This window comes from Seriola dumerili, unplaced genomic scaffold (assembly GCF_002260705.1).
Source record: "Seriola dumerili isolate Sdu_G_001 unplaced genomic scaffold, Sdu_1.0 BDQW01000668.1, whole genome shotgun sequence".
NCBI classification, from domain to species: Eukaryota; Metazoa; Chordata; class Actinopteri; order Carangiformes; family Carangidae; genus Seriola; species Seriola dumerili.
Genome location: NW_019174923.1, coordinates 1,287,284 through 1,308,339, shown reverse-complemented (window position 1 = coordinate 1,308,339; position 21,056 = coordinate 1,287,284). Strand labels below are relative to the sequence as shown.

The following is a 21,056-nucleotide window of genomic DNA, read 5'->3' as shown; positions in this document are numbered from 1 at the left end:
GGGCTGAGTGACGCACTGAAATGTAAACACAGTGGGAGATCACAATGTGATGCTTGGACTGGGGCTGTGAGACCGCAGGTGTCATAACTCAGAGTAGGTTTGTAGATTTTGGTAAACAATTGCTTTAATGATTTTAACGGCCCTCCTTGAACACCGAAGTCAAATAATTACCTCTCTCTGTTTATAACCTCTGTTCTGATTATTTTTCTCCTTTTTTTAGATTCAGCTTATTATTTTTACTCTGCTCCTAATTTCTCCCAGCTCTCTCCGAAACGACAGTTGTTTAGTGCGGTGTTAAAATATGACTTACATCATAAAAGAATGGACAAATAATCCTTTTATATTCACAATAAACAAGCCTAGGTGTTTACACATTTAACAATTATGATTCTGTTTTTATCTTAAACTTTTTGTTTGGCCATAGAACTTCAACCTTGAGAAAGAACCCTTGTGACAGCCCTGCCTCCCCCCTTCCCATCCTGCCTTCCTCGATCTCTCTCTCCCAGGGGTGTGCATGGGTTGAAGGGTCACTCTCTGTGTTTAACTGCCCTGTTCTGGAAACCTGGCAGTGACTGCTGTCTTTGTCTGGGCCTCTGTAAAGCTCCAGCTCTCTTCTTTTTCTCTCCGCTGCTGCTCCAGGCAGTGCTACTGTATAGGGTTGGCTCTCGCTCAGGGACATGCTCTGAATATCACATCACTCCAAATATACCTTCTGTGAGCAGAAAATCTTATACAAATAGCCCCACACACTGCTCTGCATTCCTTAAAACTCCCTTTGAAATGGCAACCTGCAGACGGCACTCTCTGTCTCAGCAATAAAGACGGCTTCGCCGGCAGAAAGATTGATTTTGTGAGGTTTTAACTTGTTAGAAATATGAACTCCCTGCTTCTCTGTTATTCCCCCAGTTAACTAATGTTAAACACAGATCGCAGCGCCTGACAGTAATGTTCACTGAGGCGGTGTTTATGGGTCAGAGGTGTGTGAATGATCGGGCCCGTTGCAGCCAGCTGTGGCTTTGGATCTGGCCCAGAACTTGAACTATTAGGCCTGTCTGTCAAGTTCCTGAAGTGGGTTTATATGAAACAGTATCTGCTTTCAAACAGCGGTTTGACCCACATCCAGGATCTGACCCCTTCTCTGGATTTGATGTGAGATTAAAACTAATCCAGAGATACATAATAGAAGGTCTAATATGACTTTGTGCAGGATTTATGGATCTGGATTCAGGTTCATGTTCAGCATAATTTTTTCCGTTGGAACTAAGAGTTTTTTTAGTAACAGAAGAACAGGTTGTAACCTTTCGATTGTTTTTGCCGTTTTCTGCTAATTTCAGGCCATACTAACTTACATAGCATGCATCATGAGAGATACTTCAGGGATGATGTGGAGTGGTCTCTTTATATCCTGCAGTGGTTGAATTTGAGTCTGTTCCTTTACATTTGATGTGGATGGAACAGGGATCATCTGGTTTCCTCATCAATGTCTGCTTGACTCCCTGCTGCCTCTCAGATTTATGGGACTCACCGCCTTCAGGAAGCTCAGCCAATTGTTGGTCTGATTTATTCTCTGATACAAATGCTGGACTTCTCTTGTTTTGTGTTGTGATTGTAGCTTCAAAACTACAGATGAACTATGGATTTGTTTTTAAAGAAGACCGTTGAATCTTTTTAGTTTTAATAGCTGCTTGAAGAGTGAAGGTGGAAACAGCAGTGCCAAAGACATGTTTTCGCACCACTGGCATCATTGCAGGCATGGCTTGGCCTTTGTGCAGTGATACTATCATTACGAATGTAATAATATAACTGAACTAATGAGGCTGCCTCTTGTGGTTAATGTGATGAGTGCTTCACTGTTACTACCGGTTGTTTATGTGATAAAAATGTCGCTTTTTTTCACAGTGGCAGAAGCTGAAATGTCTTATTCAATACTGCATCTTACATGTCTAATACAGTCCTTCCTTAGAGGCTTCACTGGAGCTCAGAGGGCAGGTTAGAAGACTCATGAGTAATAGTGTAGTGTAATTTGGCGATGGCATTTTCTTAGTCCTGTTAATGACCGGCAAGGTATGAATGGAGTTTGACAGCCTCAACATTTCCAGTGCTTTCTAGACTGGATTGTATCTTTCTCGATTGATTTGTCTCGGTTGAGACATGAGAGACATTTCTGATGGTAGAAAATGTGGTAAAAAATAGGTATGAAAAAGTCCATAGACAATATTGCTGTTTCCTGATGGGTTGAAAAGATTTTGTCAACAACTACACAGGCTGTGGATGAAATCCACAGGCCAAACAGCCGGTGTGGTGCTGAGATCGGACAAAGTTGGACAGAAACAAGGTTATGTGCTCTAATACCCAGTGGAAGCTACTGCACATCTGGAACTTCACATAAACAAATGGTCCAAGCTGTGGTTTTGATCATGCAGTGGTCATCACAAACACCACAAAAAAACCTTTAAGATTTAAAGTTTATTCTTGACCTTGAAAACGGCAGTTGGCAAAGCAGTCCCATCTCGAGGTCCTTTTAATAGCTGTTTTGGAGCTTTCGATCATATCACATGATCCTCATCAGGAAATGGTGCTTGCCCAGTCGTCTTTGAAATGTAGACGTTCAAATGTATATGTCTGCTGAGCATTTCATCAACTTTGTGAACATGTTTGCTTTACAGTTGAGGTTCTGAGTTCAGTTTTGACCTTTGAAGCAACAGATGAGAAAGAATCACACCTAAAGGCCCATTTAGTTGCTGTTTTCAATCCTATCACATGATCCCAGAACTTATTTTTCAGTTTTCATTCTTGCCAGTTTAAAGCTCAATTTCAGGTCAGATATTGTGTTTTATTCAGGGCGGTGCATATTCGGTTTGTATTTTTGCTGAGTTGAAATTTTTGCTCCACAATTTGTTTCACTCTTTACTTTGTTAAGTTTCTCTACTTTGTGCAAATAAGCTGAAACAATACTTTACTGTGCTGCACGAGTGTCTCATCAAAGGGTCGTTGTAGTGAGCGCTCTGGTTATTAACGTTCGGCTTGAAATACTTTCTAAGAAATTGTGTTGTGGAGAAACTGTGTTTTATACAGAGCAATATCCCAGAGGGAGCTGTGTGTGTTTTGAGGGCAGGAGTGTTTTCTCCTGTTTAACAGCAAAACCAGGCGACTGCTCACAGTGACTCCACTGTGTTGGAAGGGTTCCTGTCAATGCTACTGTGTGCTCACCGGGAGTTATTTCCACTCACCCGCTATATTGGAGGCAGGGTGGGGGAAAAACATGCCTACAGATGCCCACTCACGACTCCATGCACGCCCATTCGCATGTGTGTGCAAAGAGCCATTCAGACAGACACACACACACACACACAGACACACACACTCATACAGAGACTCTTGGTCCAGAACAATGATATGCAACTGCCCAGGATGTCTATGTCACTTCCTGTGTTTGTGAGGAGTTATTGGGAGTTGCTGTGGAAACCAAATGTAATATTGAAAAATCCCCTCTCACTCACACTCTCCCTCTCTCTCTCTCTCTCTCTCTCTCTGTGGCTCCCTCATTCTCTGCAGAGAAAAGCCAGTCTATAAGGGAGAGCCAAGCCTCATCCCCAACTCTGGCTGCAGCTGCCAGACTGTCAGCGATGATACACGGCAAAGACCGAGTGTACGCCAACGCCATGCTGGTGGACCAGGTGAGTGGGGCTGAGATCAGTGTTTCTTTCTTTGGTGTTTAAGTAAAAAGTCAAAAATAGCTCATGCGACGTAAAAGGTTCCATGACAGGAGCAACAAATCAGTCTGGGGAATGGCTGCTTCTCACTGCCTTCAATTTCTCACTTTTCTGTTCCAGGTGGATGATGCTGACATTAGATACCGCTCGCCAGGAGAGGAGGAGGTGAGCCCTGCTGCACCCCATGTTGGCAGCCAGTGCTGGGACTCTTTCTCCACGACTCCCCCTGACTCAGGGAACCGCTCCCAGAATCGGCACCCATCCTCACCCCATGCTGGGGAGAGGGTAATCCAGGGCCCCAGGCTGGAGAATCACGGGGAGCCATCCCCTCGCACATCTCCCCCCTCTCCCTTTGCTACCTCTCCGTCTTTTCCTTCCTCCCCCCTGGCTTCCGCCTTCCGTTTGTTCGAAGGAGCGCAGAGGCGTCAGGCACAGTCGTGCCTGCCAGCTTCTCCTGCTTTGAATCGCAGAGGATGCAGCTTGACGGAAGCAAGCCGGGGCCTGAGGTAGGACATTATTGCTGTTGATTTTTGAATTAAAAATAAAAACACTCAAAGTCTCAACTATTATATTTAGTTAAAAAAATATTTAATGTAACTGCCTCACAACTGCTTGAGTTAAACTGAGCATTATGGCCAACTTGATTCAGTGAGAATCAGTGCCGCTGCACAATTTAGAAACTTGCAGTGTGATCTTGTTGGTAAAAAATGATAAACTTTCCTATGACTAACCCAACCAAGGATCATCTGTTTGGAATTTCAGCAAAAGCATTTTTCGACGTGTAGTGCATTGATTGTAGTCAGTGAAGGTGCGGAAAGTGACAGGAAGCCTGGACACAATTGAGCTGTTTGTGTGTTGGAGTTGCAGAACATTCCTTCCAGTTTCCTCAGTGCTGCAGAATCTTCTGTAATGGGACAGAGGCTGGCGAAAGGCTACATGGTTTAAAGCCTGATTATAGCCTGGATTCAGCTTTGACGACTGCCAATGATGATTTTTAAGGTCATGGAGATCATCTGCCCTCAGAATGGTGAAGGTCATCATGGAGACAGGGTCAGCAGATTATCTTGTAGTTAACAAGAGTTTAGGTTGTAAAACTGTTGCCTCCCCGACTGAGTCATGGACCAATTGGAGGCATCAGACTTGGTTTCAGCTGATTAATGACAGAAATGGAAATTACAGTTTTTCATGTGTGTGTGTATGTGTGTGTGTGTGTGTGTGTGTGTGTTTATGTGTGTGTGTGGTTGCCTCCGTGTTTGTGTGTGTGTATATGTGTAAATAGTCCTAGTCTTGAGTGTGACAGCGGGGAAGAGGACATACTGGGACATTCCTACCCCTGCTCGTCTTCAAAGCAGCAGTCCATCCTGCGGTCCAGCCTCGGAGAGGAGCGGGACTCTTTCAACACGTCGCCAGACTTTAACCGCACACACTCCAGCAGCTCGCAGAAGTCCACAAAGGTACACCCTCAATTTTCTCCATCCATGTAAAATCGCATGTGGCCTGAGACGGACTGCCTGTAGAGTCCGGCTCTCCCACATCTTTATTCCAAACAACAAAATAAAATTTTATGAATATATTGCCCTCTAGACAGAGATGGAAATTATTATTCTGACTGATTTCCTACGACTGTAAACTCATGAAATTGTGTCACATAGTATGACAGTTTGACTTTGAACTTTTGTCAACAGATCAGATAAGCAGGTCACCTGTGTCCCAGAGTCTGTTTCCATTGTAGCATGATGTGCTGAACGGAGCTGATGTATCACACCTCCCATTCATGCATTTCGATTTAATTTAGTTTTATTATCATTGAAAACATTTTGGCAGCAGAGTTTATTGTAAAAATGCATTTCAGACACAATAAAACACTGAAAACCCAGTGAACAGGGAGCCTTATACATAGATATAGACTAACATCAATTGAGTTCAGACTGTCAGCAGCTCAATAATGTGAACAAAAAAGTCAGACATATTGATCTGTCAGCTCTGCAACATGCTGCTGTCCTCCGAGTTTCCTGTTCACAGGACTGAACCTGTGAACCTCTGCTCTCAGCTCGGGCTGATCTGTTCCTTCTGACTTGTTCTCTCACCCAGAACCCAGAGGAGGCCGAGGTTCGTCTACGCTCCTACTCCTACTCCTCCCCCAAAGCGAAGCCGACACGGCCGCTGCTAAACCGAGACGCAACCATCACTGACCTGGCAGAAGGTGAGTGAACTTTGACCCCTTTGCCCTGTGACCTTTCTGTTCCCAGGAGCCAGCTGAATGGACACATGTGCCACATGTCTAACGGGGGGGGAGACCAGACAGGTGTCATAAATCAACTGAACCTCTATAAAGTATATGTCTGTTTACGGTCAGCTTTGATACAACCGCACTACTCATGTGTATGAGTGAGTGTGCGGCATTAAGGCCATGCTTTATCCTGTGTAGATGGTGCATTCAGCAGCAGCGGCCGTTCTCTACTTCAAGCTTTATCTCTCTCTAAATCCCTCTCGCGTCTCAACCAAGTTAGTAAGTACAAGTACACTGCCGGTTGGTTGGTGAATGCATTTCACTGTGTCTTCTTGCTCTTTCTGGTGAACCATGGGACAAACCGATGTAATTACCAAGAGTTGCACAATTAAAAGGCATGTTTGGTATATTTAAACTTCTCATGACCCACTGTAATTTAAAAGTATATTTATACAAGTTGGAAGTGAAACAGTTGAATTAGTCTTGATGTAGAGAGAAATCAAATCATTCTGAAGTAAGAGGATTCACCGAGATATATAATGATCAAACAATTTTGCAAAACAATGATGTTTCTCATCAAATTGTCCAGCCCTGTATCTGTGGTAAGATTTAGCTCTTGGTGGTGACTGTGGCCCTCATAATGTGCAATGCATAAACCACTGTCTCAGTAAATAACTTTCAGTATTATTTTGAATTGCTGGATGATCAAAAGCAGACTTTCTCCAAAGCTCAATGCCAAGACTTTTTTCTTTGTAATAAAACAATAGTCATCCAAAATACTCTTTAATGACCGACAAGTAGAAGTTTGAATCTTTAAGATTTGGATATCCTGAGGCTTTGGAAAAATGTCTTCTTTATATAACTCTTATAGATCATCTGAAGGAGGAGTTGTTTCTACTCTGAAGGATCTTTTTGCTTCTGTTTGGGTACACGATTTTGTTTCCCTCTTGGTTTTTATTTTTTCCATCTTTACTGTCATCTGGTTTTTCAAGGCAAAACTTGTTTGCTGTGTTTGTTCTTCCTCTGTAGGGGTTTGCTGGATCCAGACTGGTTCAGGGACGCCTGTATTTGCTTCTAAGTTGATTCTGATTTAGGATGATGGTTTTTAACCCTCTCGGCTGATTAACCTAGAATCTGTAATCATGTCTTCAGCTCTATTTACATGTGTTTCTGACTTACTTATTTTCCTATTCTTGTTCCTCTACATTACAGAGCAGAGAGCGTTCAGCCTGACAGAGACGCCCAGAGAAAAGAGGTAAAACCAGCTTGTCATTTTGGGAGCTCAGGCAAGACCCAGTCAACTCTGCAGGGTCCTGCTCAGATGTTCCTCCCTTTTTAGGCATCAGTGTTGACCAGTGGTTAGACATTGGCTCAGATGAGCCTGCATGTGTGTATGTGTGCATTTGTGTGTGTATGTGTATCTCCAGTGTTAAACCTGTGGTTGGGGTCTGAGTGTGCAGGATATGACATACTTCCTGTTGCAAGGCCGGGGCCAGAATACGCTCTGATTGCAACCTCAAAATAACCCTGAGTAAACAGCAAAACTCAGGGCTTTCCTGGACATCAAACATCTAGCTCTTTTCTGGACCACATCAATGATACTGCATTTGTTGTGTGTAAATATTCTAGTATGTGTTTTCAATATACATTTTAACAGATGTACTGACTTAACATCTGCTTTATAATCCTACCATGTAACAAATTTTGCTTGTTTTCTTTGTATTTCACAATTGCCACAATCCATATTCATTTTACAGTTTATTTAATCTCACTGCCTCATAAATTTATCATGCACTAATGCATTTTGTTTGCTAACAACCATGCATTGCTAACAGTGGAAACATTTTAGACAATCATGTTAGACAATTAGATTATCATATTAGATCATTGGATTATTGCATTTGAATAGATCATATTAATGTTACAATATTCACGACACCAGACTGATCGGACTCACTGACCATTTTTGTCCCTCACAATATCCCAGTTAATCCAATCTTAATAAAATGGTGATGTTGCCCCTGTCTTAAGCATTTGCTAATGTTTTATATGGTTTACTAAAACAGTATGTTGCACAAACAGCCATGTGACTGTCACAATGTAAAACCTGTTGTCATCTTAACTTTTCCATACAGGCCCAGAATTGTAGACTCTAATTTTAGATGCTATACATATTGTCAACTTTTTTTTTGGGGTCTCCTGATAAACTGGAAAAACAACAACCTGGTCTGGGGTGTGTTATATCCATGCAGGGTTTTGGGTTTCCGTAAGCGGGCCCAGTCAGCAGAGGAAGAGAGCAGCGCATCAGTCCAACACCTCACCCTCACAGAGTTCCTCAAAGAGTATGTTTTCACCAAAACAACCTCACAGCCATGCATGTGTGGCTGAACTCATTCTAACCCCGTCATAACCATTCTCCAACTCATCCATTGACCATGTGGATTCTTTGCAGCTGTATTTGGTCATTTAAGAACCTTCAGAAATGAGTTGTATTAACACTTTTAATTTCATGTCACAGTTTGGGTTTGGTGTGATGTTGCATGTCTTTCTCTTGTTTCTTTACGTTTTGCCGTTGTTTCCTTTCACCTAGAATGCCTAATGTGACTAGCATAAGTTTTTATAAATAGCCGACACATTATTAATTGCATCTTGCCAAGGTCATACTATAAATAGTATCTACTACAATCCTTAGTGACTTCCAAGCATGCCAAGCATGTTGTTAAGAGTAATAATCTGTAGACCAGGGGTCCTGGAAGACTGTCTGGACATTCTTTCATTCCAGCATGACACCAGTGTAGCTGATTATTCAACTCTTCATAGTCTATTAAAAGTAATGACTAGTTTTATAAAGCGTGTGCATGTTGGGTTTGAGTGCTGCCGTCTTCCATAGGCCAAAATGATGTGAGAAGTCGTGATGACTGCTGACTGAGATGTTTATACTGAAACAGGATCGAGGATGAGGAGTGGGATAAATACATAATCCCATCTAAGGTCGAGTCAGAGAAGTACAAAGTCAGCCGGACATTCAGCTTCCTCAAGAGCAGGATGTCCAGCACTCGCAACAAGACCAAGGTGAGGCAACAGAGTGAGAAATGTAATTCCTGCTGACTAAGATTTCACCTACATGTGTTCAAAACATGATTGAAAAATCCCTATAGTTGAACTTTACAAAAAAAAAAAGAAAAGAAAAAAAGTCAGAGCTGAACGGCCTTCCAAAGTGCACAGTAAAAGGTTTACCACCTCTCAGACGAGCCAGGTCAGAATTCCTGCACTGGAGAGCCATTGTATGTTCACTGTGCCTTTATTTGGCAAGGAGAAAATTCTCTCTCCTCAGGTCTTAGCAACGGGACACAGAGAAAATATCCTCTTACATAATACATAGACCCCCACCACACAGCGTGAGGAACCAAAACACATTCCATAGTATACTCTCAATCTTCTAAACACGTGTGTATATGTCCAAGAGCATGTTTCCATGTACTCACAGACACGCGATGCACATGAACAGTCAAAAAACAAACATGCACTCGTAGACTTCCTTGTTAAGTTTGATGAGAAAATAAACACACACATACACAGAGGAATCCCCCCTAATTCCCCCTTAAGGACACCCACCACAACAGCGGCCGTCCCCGCGGACCTTAACAAAGTAAACAGAAGAGCTCGCTCAGAGGCCCCTTTATCTCAACTAACTCCACTTTAACAGGTGTGTTTCAGCAAGAAGATAACCACCGTATGCCTCTTTCTGCCTGCTGCTCGGAGTCATGCTTTCTTCTTTGGTGGTTTTTACACGATATTGTGGCATTGACTCCAGTAAATGTCAGCTGGATATTTATGACTTGTATTTCAGGTGAAGGGCAAAGAGGTAAAGGAGGGAAAGGAGAAGTCAGGAGCCACTAATGGACACCAGTTTGTTCCCGTGTCTCCATCTGGTCCGGCTCTCTGTGTGGCCTGTGATAAGTCTGTTTCTGGGAAGGAGCTGTTGCAGTGCTCCAGTAAGTATTATGCTGTCAGTACTGTTGTTGTTTTATGTGCTGTGGTGGCTGAACTGTTTAGGGTTTGTGTAAATCTCCTTGCACGTACTACCTTGATGTTACGATCAGTAGAGGACGTGAAGTCAGTTTTCTTCCTCCCACAAATTCAACACCAGTGCAGAGGAGCAGAGCAGTTTGACAGCCATCTGGACATTGAATCCAGAGATGTGGTAATTGTGTTTATTATCACTTAACTGATGAAATTAACTGGGATTTGCCTTTGCCTGCAGACTGTTTCCTGAATGTCCATAAGAACTGTCGAGAGTCTGTTGCAGCCTGTGGAAAGGTAACCACCGACATCACCCACTTCATTTGATCCCAAAACCAGCAAGCAAGACTGATGAATGATTTCAAACAATAGTTTAAAGGAAATATTCAGCCTAAAGGACTTTACAAACATTAAATAACCGCTGTTGGTGATGGACAATGCATGTCTGGGACCACTTTGTGTTTGATGATGTGTTTTTATATTTGATAAAGACGCAGTTACAAACAATGTGGTGTCATTTCAAAATGTGTGCAACAGTCATACTTGGGTTTTCTTTTTAAATGATGATTCGTGAGTGACACAATGTCTCATGGAGAAAGTGTTTTTCCAAAGGGAAACTCCACCAATTTAACACATATAGGTCAAGTTTACTTGTCATAGTTGTGAAGCTACTCCCTCTGAAAACTGGTGTTTCGTGTCTAATGTGGGTCTGGATGAGATTTGTCAAGTCTGAGAAAATAACTCTGATGACATCATCTCGGCAATCCCATGTTGAGCTTGGAGGCTACAAGTTTGTTACAAAAATATGCTTCAGGTGGCGTTATAGGAAATGCAGCATCTAGCATGATTGGAGTTTGACCTCTACCAGGGACTTTTAGATAAAGATTTAATCTTCCAAACCCGTGAAAGTACAATACTTACAAGTACAATCACTGGAGGACGCCCTTTACTGCCTCAGTAAACCAGAATGCAGTGACAAGATATGTATTGTATTTTGAATTATAGGTGCCCTGTGGAGTTTTCTTGTAAATACCAAACTTATGTTTACATTCAGTGATTCTCCCTTCCTCATAAAATATTTGCTAAACCAATTCTTTAAATATTTTAAATCATGCATTGTTTACACCCATGTTTATCAGCCTACAGTCTTCTTTTTCACTTCCTTTCTTCCTTTCTTTCTGCTCGTCTTAGTGCATTTGCGATGGCAACTGTTGATTAGAAGAATAGCATCAAACCACCGCCCACACTTGCCTATTTACACATGTCCTTGTAACACTTGTAGAAATTGCTCCATCGCGCTACTAGTGGTCAAAAACTCTGCAGGTCCTGTCACTATCATGTTATTAGTATGCTGCAGCTGTTACTATTGTGACTTTTTGGGAATTGTTAGAAATCTGTAGCTGTCTACTGACTGTGTCCGTGGTGTGCGACAACAACCCAACATCCCAAGATCAAATCCGGCTTTTGTTGTAGGTCATTCCCTCTGTCTCTCCCTGTGTTTCTTGTCACACTCTACTTTGCTGTTTCATATATATATATAAATATATATATATATGTATATACATATAATTTAGTAAAGTGCAGGCAGCCTGAGAGGAGGTGGGTAAAGCAGGATGACAAATTCCAACACTTAGTGGCAAAGGAACTCCTGCAATGTGTTGGGGGGAGGTGGGGGGGATTTTAACACAAACTGTGATTCATATCTGTTGATGTTAATATGATTATTTCTTTCCCCAGAAGCTGCAGGAGAGGAGCGCATTGCTAATGAAAAGCAAGACCTTGTCTCTCCCACAGAGTGAGTCAGAAATTACAATGTGACCCCCCACACCCCCACACCACCACCACCACCACCCTCCCCTCCCCTCTCCCACAGTGTCCTCCCTTGGTCTTTGATTCATTTGGTTTCCACCTGTCCTCCCTTGTTTCTCCTGTAGTGTATTAAGTGAGCTATTTCTCCCCACTCTCCCCCTCTTCCTTGTTCTCTTCCTGGTAAAACAAAGTTACATTTTAATCTATCTCAGTGGGGGATCTGGCCTGGGTTGTGTCCACGTGTGTGTTTGTGCATGAGTATGAAGTGTTTCTCTCTCACTGACAGGATCATTTTATTTCTTAATGTGAAACTCTGTGTCTTCACTCATTGATGTCTGACAACAGTGTGAAGGTCAAACACAATCAGCTTCAATTACTACAACATATTGTCACAACTGTGGGCTGGATGCCCAGTTACACAATGACAGATATCAACTGCAGACCTCCTCACAGCTCCGTAATCCAGTTACTGTTGCATTCAGTGACTACACAGATATAAACAAAATGTCTGAATACTGAACAGAGTTTTGAAGTATTTATTTGTAGAATGATGAAAAGCCTCCACGGTGTGACTGATCTTTGTTCCTGTTCCTCCCGTTCTCCTCTTTAGACTCTGTGAAAGACAACTCTCCAGCCTCCATTTTTTCTTCTTCCTCCTCCTCCTCCTCTTCACTGCCATCGATGACCAGAGAGAAGAGAGAAACAGTCATCCCTCTCACCAAAAGCCTCTCCATCTCTATAGACAGCAGGTAGGATGGCAGTGCCCTCATTATGGTTTCACCAATAGATCGAAGCCATACTTGGAGTTGTTAAATTTGGAATATGACCACTGCGACAAAAGAGTCTGTTTTCAATCTGACTGCAAATGCTGGAATCAATTAAAAGAATAAATAACAACGACATGCACCGACATGCAAACACTCTCTTTGTCTTTGTCAAAATGTTTCATGTTCAGTTCCAACTTGATTTGTTTCTCTGCAGACGGCTGAGTGACTCAGCGGGAGTGGACGGAGAATGCAGCGCGACAGCTTGCGCTAGCAGCTTATTGTCTGATGAGGGAACACCGGTCACAATGACTCCTCCATCCACCGAGCCGCCAATCATTACACAGGGTGAGGAAGAGAGACTTACCGGATTTCAGTTTCTTAGCGGGGACAGTGATTCAGAATTAAGACATTGTTCATTATTTTTGTTCTCACAGATGCTGTTGATGCTCCTCTGCTGAGCGACCTGTCAGCTGACCTGCTCGGCCTTGACGCAGAGTCATGGAGTCTGGCAGTCAGTCCGGAGTTCTGCAGGCAACACGACAGGCACACCGTTAAACGACAGGATGTTATTTATGGTGAGAACATTCTTTCTTTCTTCCGTCCAAAAACTTGTGTTACTAGCATTTAGCTTTGTGTTATTTTATGAGCATTGTAAAGCAGATCTTATTGATTCAATTGAACAACAGTGGGTTGAAGCAAAGTATCACACATTTCTGTAATCAAGCTAGTTGATTGGAAAACCTGACAGGATACATGACGCACACTTCCTCATTCGTGATCCATAAAATGTTTTGCTACTCTTATTTTTTCCCACAAAATGTCTATGTAGCTGTTGAAATCCGCTTCTGGCCAATCTTACCCATTGCTTCTAAAATTCTGTTATAATCCCCCTCCCCCACAGAGCTGATGCAGACAGAGCTGCACCACATCCAAACCTTGACGGTCATGTCGGAGGTGTTCAGGAGAGGCATGCTGGAGGAGCTGCAGCTGGACTGGGACTGTGTGGCCCGGATCTTCCCGTGCTTGGATCCCTTGCTGCTCTTCCACAGGAACCTCTTCGGAGCGCTGCAGGAACGCCGACAGGCCGCAACCCAACCTGAGAACCCCCGAAATTATCTCATCCTTCAGATTGGAGACATACTGCTTCAGCAGGTTGGTGAAGATTCATTCATGCATATAAAGACACAGATACAAGTCTACACTCAGTGTCTGATGCTCTCTCTCTCTCTCTCTCTCTCTCTCTCTCTCTCTCTCAGTTCTCAGATGAAAACGCTGAGAAGATGAAGCAGGTGTACGGCGAGTTCTGCAGTCACCACACCGAGGCTGTCAATGTCTTCAAAGACCTGCAGCAACAGAATAAGAAACTCCAAAACTTTGTCAGAGTAAGACCCCTGACCTCTTGTGCTTTTAAAAAAATGAGGGTTTTGCAGTAAAATGATTGAACAGGTGATGTTCTTATTTTGAGTTTTTATCTCTGTTCACAGCAACAGAGCAATAACTCTCTGGTCAGGCGGAGAGAGGTGCCTGAATTCATCCTGCTGGTCACTCAGCGTATCACCAAGTATCCAGTGCTGCTGGAGAGGATATTACAGTACACTCAGGGTAAGTCAGCTCTACTGTGTCCTACACAAATCTCTTAACAGTTATGTAAGCAGAGTGCTAACATGTGTGAAACACGTCTCTTTGTGTGACTGTGCTTTGTGTGGAATATATAAACAGCCTAAATGTCTGAAGTTTTTGGCTCGACTGCAAGAGCGGGGCCAGTCCTATAATCACAAATGTCCATGACTGATTCACTGACTGACTGAGTGATCATATTTCCACCATTGGTCAGCCGAATGCCTCGTTACTGAGTTGGAGTTTCCCTAACGACTGTTTCTCGTTCAAAATAAAAATGGCTCAAACAGTTTCTATTAAGGGGGCATTTATAGCCTACGGCAATATGGTACATGTAATGAATGTAGTTTGCCGTAATGGAGGCGAGTCTCAGTGAATTGGAAGCGCAACTCTACCTTGCTGCAGATCCTGATAAGCCCGGGAACCCAGGCAGGCTGGGTGACTGTCTGACTGCCTGTCACAAGAGGCTTAGCCCTAACCCCACACTCCACACCCAATACATAGTCCAGCTGTGTACTACGTTTACATGTAGTCTTGTTATTTTTACTTTGAATGCAGCATAATTGAAAAACTGTGTTTGTTTTTATTATCTCTGTGCTGCCTCTCTACCCCCACAGAGGGAAGTCAAGAACACTCTGACTTGTCAAGTGCCCTGGTTCAGATCCGTGACGTCGTCACCACAGTGGACCTGACTGTGAATAAGTATGAGAGGTGTCAGGAGTTGCAGGAAGTGTTGGCCCGGCTGGAGAACAAGAGCTTTGCCAAGCTCAAGAACGGCAAGGTGTTTCGCAAACAGGACCTGCACAGCAAACACAGATATCTGCAGCATAAAGGGCTGGTCTACTGGAAGACTGCCACAGGACGTCTAAAAGGTGTGTATGACATCACCTGTGCCACTAGATTTTTTGAGTTTTGAAACAACCAATCTGCATGTATTTCTACTTTTCTACGTTTTCAGATACTTTGGCGCTCCTGCTCACAGATGTGCTAGTTTTCCTACAAGAGAAAGACCAGCGCTTCATATTTGCTGCTGTGGTAAGCCTCAACCCAGACACCTTGGCCCACAGTCCATCCATTTCCTTCAATCCGTCAACCCCATTTTTATGGGCTCTATCCACTCTTTCAGGACCAGAAGCCTCCAGTAATCCCTCTGCAGAAGCTCATAGTTCGAGAAGTAGCCAATGAGGAGAGAGGGATGTTTCTTATCTCCGCCTCCTCAGTGGGACCAGAGATGTATGAAGTTCACACCACCACCAGAGAGGAGAGGAATGCATGGATGAGACACATACGACAAGCTGTGGAGAGGTGTGTGTTTATCCTACTTTGAATCCGTTTGCCTGGTCAGTGTGTGCAAGTGCATGTGTGTTACTCATTATCTAACCCACTTGTCTACCTGGCAGTTGTCCTGAGGAAGAGGAGGAGGAAGAGCGAAGTGCTGAGACAGAGGAGGTCAGGCGAGCTGCAGAAGCAAGGGTTCAGAAGATCAACAAGTTCCAAGGTAAAAAAAAAAAAAAAATGTTTGTGTGCCCACACGCACGTTTTATCTGTTATCTGTGTTCGTCAAGATGTCATTTGTTTATATTGTGGAGAGCTTGTGTAGCTATGAAACATCAAAAATCATTCTGTGATATAAACCATAAAAAACAATGTCTGAATTATAGTGCATGTTTTGTGCAGAGACACTGTTGGGTCAGGACCAGCGTATCTGCAGCAGCCTGGAGGAGAAGCTGCACTTGTATGCTGAGCTCACTGAGTTAACCCTCCGCTCACCAGAACCTGTACCACATCGCCATCTGCTGGTGCAATCAGATACAGACAGTGAGGTGCCACGACAGGCCTCCTCACTGCTGACAGCTGCACTCAGAGAAGGTGGGAAAGCTACTGTGTGGCTATGTGGTGATGGAGTCATGCTGTGTATATCAGTTTGAGCATATATTTCGTGAGCCTAACGGCGGCTTATTATCATGACTTATGACTAAACTACAAAAAAAAAATGAATATGAATGCACCACTCTGGCAGACTGCTCAGTTAATCTTCTCACTTTCATCTGCATTGCCACACTGACTTTGAAATACAAATCTTTTGGGTGGGTGGAAATCTATGTTGATCTATATTTCCTATTGTATGTTATCTATGTTTGAGAAATCAAATATAGATATCAAATATTGAATCCAACACTATAGCACTTTATACACAGGGCTGACCCCTTGCTGTAAGGGGGGCTTTCCGCAATATTTTTGTGAGTTTTTACAGTTTTTACACTTTATATACTGTATCAATTTGAACAAATTATACCAGTTTCTTAAAGCCCCTAGTACATAGCCAATTAACCATGGTACACTTACACAGGTGTTTTCACTTATTCTGGTTGATTAGACCTTGTGTTGCCATGTGCTGCACATGCTTCGTGACATCTCCCTCACTCTCCTGTGAGTTTGGTTTTTCCCTTTTGCTGAGCAGACAATTTAAGTTGCTGAGCAGAAAAAAGCATTGCATGGCTCTCTGTTCCTGTGAATGAATACTGACTGCTTGTGACTTCCTGGGACACTTAAAGGAGCTATTTGTAAGTTTTGCTATTGCTACATCACGAGCATTAGTATCAACAGCTGTTCATTCACCAGTCTTGCCGAGAGCTTCCTACAGTATTGTAGGAAACAACTAATAGTTGCAACTGAATCCTTTTTTTTTTTGAAAGTGATATAGTGTAGATATTTGTTGTTCACAGAATAATCACGAGTTTTGACATATATTTGCTTCTTTTGCAGCAGAGAACCTGATCACCATTCTTCAGGTTCGCGATGGCCTTTCTGTGCAAAGTCAGAACTCTCCTGTCCGAGGACCAGAGTGCTGCAGCTACAACAGTCACGGCAGCAGCATCCAAGAGTCTCCCTCTGAACGTGAGCCGCAGATATACACTGTAATTCTGAATGTCATTTTGTATGTTTGTCCTCAAGTTGGCATTGCTCTCTCACATACAAGTTGACCTTTACTGATGTGGGTTAACCACATTGCATAATACACAAGATGTGCCGTTCACCATGGTCCCTCTCCGTTTCCTTGCTCCTACAGCAGATTATCTCAGCACGCTCAGTATGAGCTCCACCTCTCTCGGATCAGACACCGAGTTGACGGGGCCGGATAGCGTGTTGTGGAGCTCTGCTGTCGATCTGAGGAGAGGAGACACCAAAGGGACACTGTTAAAGGTTCAATCACTGTAGTTCCCATCAGCAATGTTTGGTAATGTGTAAGTGTACATTACTGTTCCCCTGTATTAACACATTGTCCTGTAGGTGGCAGAGAGTGTCCAGAGCCTGACTCAGCTTCTCTACAGTCTGCAGGTGAGAAAATACACAAGTCTCAGTATCTGTGGTTTAATATCCAGATTGAAAGGACAGAGTTAATTGATCAGTTGGCACAGTGTATGTAAATGTATTTTGGTGAACAAAGCTTGTTGTAAAATGTTTAAATCTACCCTAATCTAACCAAAATCTAAACTTAAATAGTTTTGATATGTGGTTTGAAGGGATATGTATTCAATAAAACTGGATTTGAATTTGTAAAGATGTTGTCACATTTCCAGCCTAATATCAGCCTGACACTTTTTATATTATGGGTAGTAACTTGAGTGTGATCAGTCGTTTCCTCCTTGTGTTTGCAGGCTGCTGTGACCCTCCAGGACAGCTGCTATGAAGTCCAGAAACTCCTTCTCCAGGAGGGAGAAAGACCTCAGCTCCGAACCCTGACTTCCCTACAAAACAGTCTGGTAACAGTCACAGGATATTCATGTTAAAATAAATGTTTTTACTACATGTAGACTCATACCAGTGTATCAGTGGTTTGAGGAAGTAAGACTAGAATTTAGTTGCCTTTTCATTCTGTTTTTATCCAGGAGCAGGAGAAACAGAAGAATATTGATAAGAAGAAAGAGGAAGTAGAAAAGAAGGGTTTAGAGAGGAAGAAAGAAGAGGTGGTTGAGGTGCAGAAACTCCATGTGAAGCTGAAACAGGAGCAGCAGCGCTGGGACAAAGAGTGTCTGGTCAGAGAGAAAAAACAGGTGAGCCACAGCTGATGTTCTCACTTAAATGTTCTCTCACTTGTCTTTCCTGTCTTTCTCTGTTCTCATTCCAAGGTGGCTTGGTGCTACACAAAAAGTGTTATGGTTAGCTTTGGGCACACTGAGGTCTCACCCATATTTTTCATCTGTGCCACTTTCTGCCACATCCCTCTCATCACATCTGATTCAAAGCTCTCAAATACAATGTAAAAAGTAAAAAACACCACCAGTTGATATACTACACCCTTGACTCTATAATACAGTTAATAGAAACAGGTCTAAATAGACACAATCAGCACATAATGTGCAGTGAAACTTAAGTGTTATCTTGTGGTGAAGTGTTGTCACTTCCTTTTTCCTTCAACCTCCACAGGCAAATGGGAGTTCCTGCCTGTACATGAGGCTTACTGGGTAACTCGTTTCTGAACACACATTCTGATGAAATCAAAAACGTGGCAGCAGTTCATTGTTGTCCGTCAAGACTTTTGTCACTTGCTCCGTGTCCAACACTAAAATGTGTTGTTTTAGATACTGTAGCTGCAATATTCTCTGCTTTTTGTTTTGCCTTGCCATTATTACTTGTGCCTACATTTGTGCAAGTGCAAGAGAAGAAACACAATCAATAAGACAGATGGGGGGAAAAAAAGAACAGATGACCAAAAGCTGTCAAATGTTTTTAACACTGCAAATCTGATATCCAGTTGTGCTGATATCATAACCACAGAGAGAGATAGATGCTGCCTGAACTTTCTGATGTGCATGTGCCTTGTGTGTTTGCAGAGCGCACAGGAGACTGTGCTGGAGCAACGAGAGCAGCAGTGCTTCTTGGAGGCTGAGCGTCTGCGCTGCGAGCGTGAGGAGCTGGAGGCCCAGCTGCTGGAGTATCAGCAAAATCTGGACAGACTGAGGGAGGGCCAGAGGAGTGTGGAGAGGGAGAAGGAGAGGATTGAAGCCCAGCAGAGGCTTCTCCAGAGCTGGAGACACACCCGCCAGAGCAGTCTGCCTGTTACAATACCACTGGATGGATACAAGGTATGAGAGGGAGGAGGAGGAAAGACAGGAAGGGGAAGGCAGCAAAAAAAAAAAAAAAAAAACTCACTGAACTCACTGAAGCAAACCATGTCCTCTCTGCTCTTTTGCTGTTGTTTCATTCACCCAGGTGTCCAGCCACAGCCGCTCAGGCAGTCTGGATGGCAGCTGTTCAGTGTATGAAAATGAGGCAGCTTTGCTCACCTCCCTCCAGCATAACCACCCCCACCAGCCCGCCAACAACAACCAGCACCAGTGTCTGCTCTCCACGTCGAGGAAGAACCACGACGGCCTCCTGCATGGCTCCAGCTACACCGCTAACCTCGGCCTCAGCGCTAGCCTCTACAACAGCCTCAACACCCTGCTGAGCCAGGCACACAGCAAACAGCCTCCAGGTGGTCTGACGTACCCAAACTACAGCAACAACCACAGCTGCCCTCGGCCTCTGAACGACTCTGTGCACCCATTCGGCAGCAGGGTCGCTGCACAGCCACACAGGACCAACAACAGTAAGAATATTTACTGCATATGAAATCATACAAGATTGTAAGAAACCTTACTGTGATGATCTTTGTCTTAAGATCTTCTGTTGTTCTCCTTCCAGCAGACTTCAGCCCACCATTGGACAGGCGATCCCTGGGGCCCTGGAGGTCAGAGGTCACAGGTCATGGACTTTACGAGGACTACTCCTCCTCTCCCTCTCTCACCCCCCTCCTTCCCCCGCAGGCTTACCTCTCTCTTGAAGGACAGAACGGGGAAGAGGGAGGTGAGGAGAACATCGTTTATCTCTGAGAATCATTCAAGAGAAACAAACTGCAAGTTGCCAGACACATAACTGGACTGACAATAATACAGTATATCTGTTGCTTACATGTGTTTGTGAATGTGTGCATTTGCATCCATCTAAATGTGATGGATATAGGTTCATTTTTTAAACCTGTATAATCAAATAAGGGAATAGTTGCAGGGAGGAAGCATACGCAGACTGTATGTGCCTTTGTCAGTGTATGTCAGACATTAATCATTCTCTTCCTGTGTGATGAAACCATTGTGCCTTTTTGCAAACAAGCTATTTGTAAATCAGCTTTTATACTTGTACTCCCTGTGTTTTTACTTCTATTATAATTCTTTTTATTATGTGTTGGACTTGTTTGATGGCAGAGGTACCTAAAGCACCAGGAAATCTGCATAGAGGTATTGAATCTATTTTCCAATGAGCACTTAAAAGAAAATGGAAATATTTGAGAAGCCAATCGAGTCTTTCCCCAAACTATGTATAGAGTGCTATTACTTCTCCATGTGATCTTTAATAATATTTATGAGGGATTGTGAGCATCTAAAAGACATATAAATATACTGACATTATTGTATAGATATTAAATATATGTATAGTTTTATGGAAAGGCTACCTATGCACACTGTTGGAGGAGGAACTTCATTTTTCTCACTTAAGTGCCAAAAATCTTGCTATCTGATACTGTAATTGATTTCTGTAAAGAGTGGCTATATTTTTTCTGTTCACCTCCTTTTCTGATAATTTATTGTGTGTAAATTGCTTTATGCACTGTCAACAGTAATAATATTTTGTTGGATATGTGTTCTCTTGTAATCTCTGTAATCAGAACTGTGATGTGCCATATTAATATTGTGCTGTATATAAAACGCTTGTGGAACACATCTGTTTTTTATGTGTATTCTGCCTTGTGTAAAACAGCAACATCCGTTTGACATTTGCGCACCCTGGGGTTTCGAGGTGACATTATTACACAATACTATGAAAGTATTTGCAGTCAGGCTGTCATTAATCATTGGC

The 21,056-nt window shown here is 43.0% G+C and overlaps 1 protein-coding gene across 5 annotated transcripts in view; it reads left to right on the top strand.

Moving 5' to 3' along the window:
* The window catches only part of LOC111236542 (rho guanine nucleotide exchange factor 28-like), a 26,180-nt gene extending 5,197 nt beyond the window's left edge, over positions 1 to 20,983 (top strand). For 2 of the 5 annotated variants that reach the window (XM_022765312.1, XM_022765309.1), the window contains exons 2-30: positions 3,556 to 3,677; positions 3,834 to 4,219; positions 4,993 to 5,167; positions 5,805 to 5,916; positions 6,142 to 6,222; positions 7,156 to 7,198; positions 8,892 to 9,015; positions 9,794 to 9,938; positions 10,208 to 10,263; positions 11,704 to 11,761; positions 12,386 to 12,524; positions 12,757 to 12,887; positions 12,977 to 13,117; positions 13,444 to 13,694; positions 13,799 to 13,924; positions 14,027 to 14,144; positions 14,777 to 15,031; positions 15,118 to 15,194; positions 15,286 to 15,464; positions 15,560 to 15,657; positions 15,837 to 16,028; positions 16,926 to 17,057; positions 17,230 to 17,363; positions 17,451 to 17,498; positions 17,819 to 17,923; positions 18,050 to 18,214; positions 18,995 to 19,246; positions 19,374 to 19,752; positions 19,848 to 20,983. In XM_022765312.1, the coding sequence (XP_022621033.1) occupies positions 3,556 to 3,677; positions 3,834 to 4,219; positions 4,993 to 5,167; positions 5,805 to 5,916; positions 6,142 to 6,222; positions 7,156 to 7,198; positions 8,892 to 9,015; positions 9,794 to 9,938; positions 10,208 to 10,263; positions 11,704 to 11,761; positions 12,386 to 12,524; positions 12,757 to 12,887; positions 12,977 to 13,117; positions 13,444 to 13,694; positions 13,799 to 13,924; positions 14,027 to 14,144; positions 14,777 to 15,031; positions 15,118 to 15,194; positions 15,286 to 15,464; positions 15,560 to 15,657; positions 15,837 to 16,028; positions 16,926 to 17,057; positions 17,230 to 17,363; positions 17,451 to 17,498; positions 17,819 to 17,923; positions 18,050 to 18,214; positions 18,995 to 19,246; positions 19,374 to 19,752; positions 19,848 to 20,035 (4,412 nt within the window). In that variant the 3' untranslated portion in view covers positions 20,036 to 20,983. The remainder of the gene's footprint in view (positions 1 to 3,555; positions 3,678 to 3,833; positions 4,220 to 4,992; positions 5,168 to 5,804; positions 5,917 to 6,141; positions 6,223 to 7,155; positions 7,199 to 8,891; positions 9,016 to 9,793; positions 9,939 to 10,207; positions 10,264 to 11,703; positions 11,762 to 12,385; positions 12,525 to 12,756; positions 12,888 to 12,976; positions 13,118 to 13,443; positions 13,695 to 13,798; positions 13,925 to 14,026; positions 14,145 to 14,776; positions 15,032 to 15,117; positions 15,195 to 15,285; positions 15,465 to 15,559; positions 15,658 to 15,836; positions 16,029 to 16,925; positions 17,058 to 17,229; positions 17,364 to 17,450; positions 17,499 to 17,818; positions 17,924 to 18,049; positions 18,215 to 18,994; positions 19,247 to 19,373; positions 19,753 to 19,847) is intronic. The other 3 variants (XM_022765310.1, XM_022765311.1, XM_022765313.1) reach the window with 3 other exon arrangements.
* Positions 20,984 to 21,056: the final 73 nt, after the last annotated feature.